This window comes from Alexandromys fortis, unplaced genomic scaffold (assembly GCF_014885135.2).
Source record: "Alexandromys fortis isolate MF-2015 unplaced genomic scaffold, M_Fortis_MF-2015_v1.1 scaffold_31, whole genome shotgun sequence".
In the NCBI taxonomy this organism is placed as follows: domain Eukaryota; kingdom Metazoa; phylum Chordata; class Mammalia; order Rodentia; family Cricetidae; genus Alexandromys; species Alexandromys fortis.
The window spans coordinates 6,567,644-6,569,792 of record NW_026067974.1 but is presented as its reverse complement, the minus strand read 5'-3'; the positions used below and the strand labels follow the sequence as shown (position 1 = coordinate 6,569,792).

Genomic DNA, 2,149 nt, shown 5'->3' with positions numbered 1-2,149 from the left:
TGCATCAATAAATAAAACAGGACTGTCATATCCTGCCAAGACAGGGTAAGATAGTTTTGAAAAGTTGCTTGCCTTTGAAAATGGTATGTCAGTTATGTTAGGCCTTAGCCAAAGTTGGTTGCTTCAACGCTGCAAACATGACTTTGGGTGATTGCCCAGGTAGCTAGTTGTCTCTGTGATTTGTTGCATGTTTTGGAAGTTGTTTTACTGAACTTCCTAATTACCCAGTTAACATTATTTCCCTTCTCAGATCTTTGATGGGGTTGAAGACTATATAAATGTAGTTACTTTTTTCTCACGACTTGGCCAAGTTATTTATTATACAAGACCTAAGCTAGTTAGAATAGGATATTTGTACTTATTGTATATAATTTCATAGTAGGTTTAGAACTCTCTTACTTAATCAAAAGGGGGAGGTGTTGCGGGAGGTCCTTCCGCCCCTCCAACCAATAGCTGCTGTGATACCAGCCCACTGGGGCGTGGTCTCTCTCCCTTTAAAAAAGCGGCTATTTCCTCTGCTCGCTCTCTTCACTTCCTGCTCCGACGGTGACTAGACTCCCTTCCTGGTTGTGCAGATGGCTGTTGTCTGGGACGGTGATCTGTAAGTTTTCCCCTTTAAATAAATAACACCCTATTAATCATAACTCCAAACTGGTGTGGCCTTGTTCGTGACTTAAGCCTTCAGGCAGAGTAGACAGAACTGAATGCTGGGAAGAAAGGCAGAGGGGCAAATGCCATGGATCTCCTGCCTGAGACGGACACTGGTTAGAATCTTGCCGGTAAGCCACAGTCACATGGCAATACACAGATTAATAGAAATGGATTAAATTAAGATGTAAGAATTAGCCAATAAGAAGTTAGAGCTAATGGGCCAGGCAGTGTTTAAATGAATACAGTTTCTGTGTGGTCATTTTGGGTGTAAGATAGCTGGCCGACTGGGATGACAAGCAGCCCGCTCCTCCTGTTACATAGGACTGTCCTGGTGAGTGTGTTCTGGCTGGTGGGCCAATCTACAGCGGGTGGAATGTTAGGCATTTTCTTTGAATTGTCTGTTCTTGGGTGGAGGTTGAGTAATCTCAGCTTGTGGTTCTTCCTGCAACTAGATATTGCTTCAGGGTAAACTCCTGAGACTGGGGGGGGGGAGGCTCCATTTAAATTTAATGATGGCCAGTGTCCTACTCTGGCAGGTGATAATGGTTGGAAGTAAAGAACTTCCCCCTTGTGTGACCTGCCCATACTTAGCTTATATTGGCTGACTCCCACAGATAATTCTGTGAGGAACCTTAGTGTTAGGATTATAGGTACAAGCCACTATTCTTGGCTTCATTTGAACTACTTACTTTTTTAAATTTTATTTTTAGTGTGTGTGTGCATGTGTGTTTGATTTGTGTGTGAGTGCATGCATTTGCACTTACGTGACTATCAGAGGACAACCTTCAGGAGTCGGTCCCCACTTCCCACTTTGTTGGGGTAGGGTCTTCTGGCATCGCCATCCGCCATCCATGCTCCAGGCTAGCTGGAGCGTCTCCTGTCTCCACCTCCTATCTTGCCACAGCAGGGCTGTGGTTACACATGTGAGTCACTGCCGTCTTACTCTTTCATTTGGGCTCTTGGATGTTCCCTGATCTGACGCAAGGCATTGGGTTTGCATGGAAAGTGCTTTTTATCTGCAGAGCTATCTTTTTTTTTTACCTCATTAGATATTTTACTTGAGGCAGAGTCTTACTATGTAGCCCTAGCTGTTCTGAAACTTGCTATGTAGACCAGGCTGACCTCAGACTCAAAGAGATCTGCCTGCCTCTGCCTTTGTTGTGCTGGAATTAAAGATGTGCCTGTAATGGATTATAAATGATGCAGGATTCCTGGCGGCAGGCAGCAGAAACATTGTAGGTCCCCAAGTGGGGCAGCGGGCCCTGAGAGTAGCCAGTCTCAGGCAGGGATGGCTTGCGGGTTCCTGAGCTGTGGTTGGTACAGGGCAGGGAGATACGCTGCAGGCAAGAGACAGAGACATGGATAGGCATGCCATACAGAGTGAGGTTGGATATTTATTCAGTGAGTTATGGTGAGGGAAGGAAGGAGAAGGGGAAAAGAGGAGAGAGAGAGAGAGAGAGAGAGAGAGAGAGAGAGAGAGAGAGAGAGAGAGAGAGGG

The 2,149-nt window shown here is 45.6% G+C and overlaps 1 protein-coding gene and 1 long non-coding RNA gene across 3 annotated transcripts in view; one reads left to right on the top strand and one right to left on the bottom strand.

Moving 5' to 3' along the window:
• Nucleotides 1-2,149, top strand: part of Acsf2 (acyl-CoA synthetase family member 2) — a 55,469-nt gene that overhangs the window by 4,936 nt on the left and 48,384 nt on the right. The window contains exon 1 of one of the 2 annotated variants that reach the window (XM_050157069.1): nucleotides 561-601. The exons of the other annotated variant lie outside the window; for it this stretch is intronic. Within the exon in view, the coding sequence (XP_050013026.1) occupies nucleotides 576-601 (26 nt within the window). The 5' untranslated portion in view covers nucleotides 561-575. Of the gene's footprint in view, nucleotides 1-560; nucleotides 602-2,149 lie in introns of those variants that run through there. 2 annotated transcript variants of the gene reach the window in all.
• LOC126510506 (uncharacterized) overlaps nucleotides 1-2,149 on the bottom strand; it is a 23,813-nt gene that overhangs the window by 13,999 nt on the left and 7,665 nt on the right. The window lies entirely within an intron of this gene.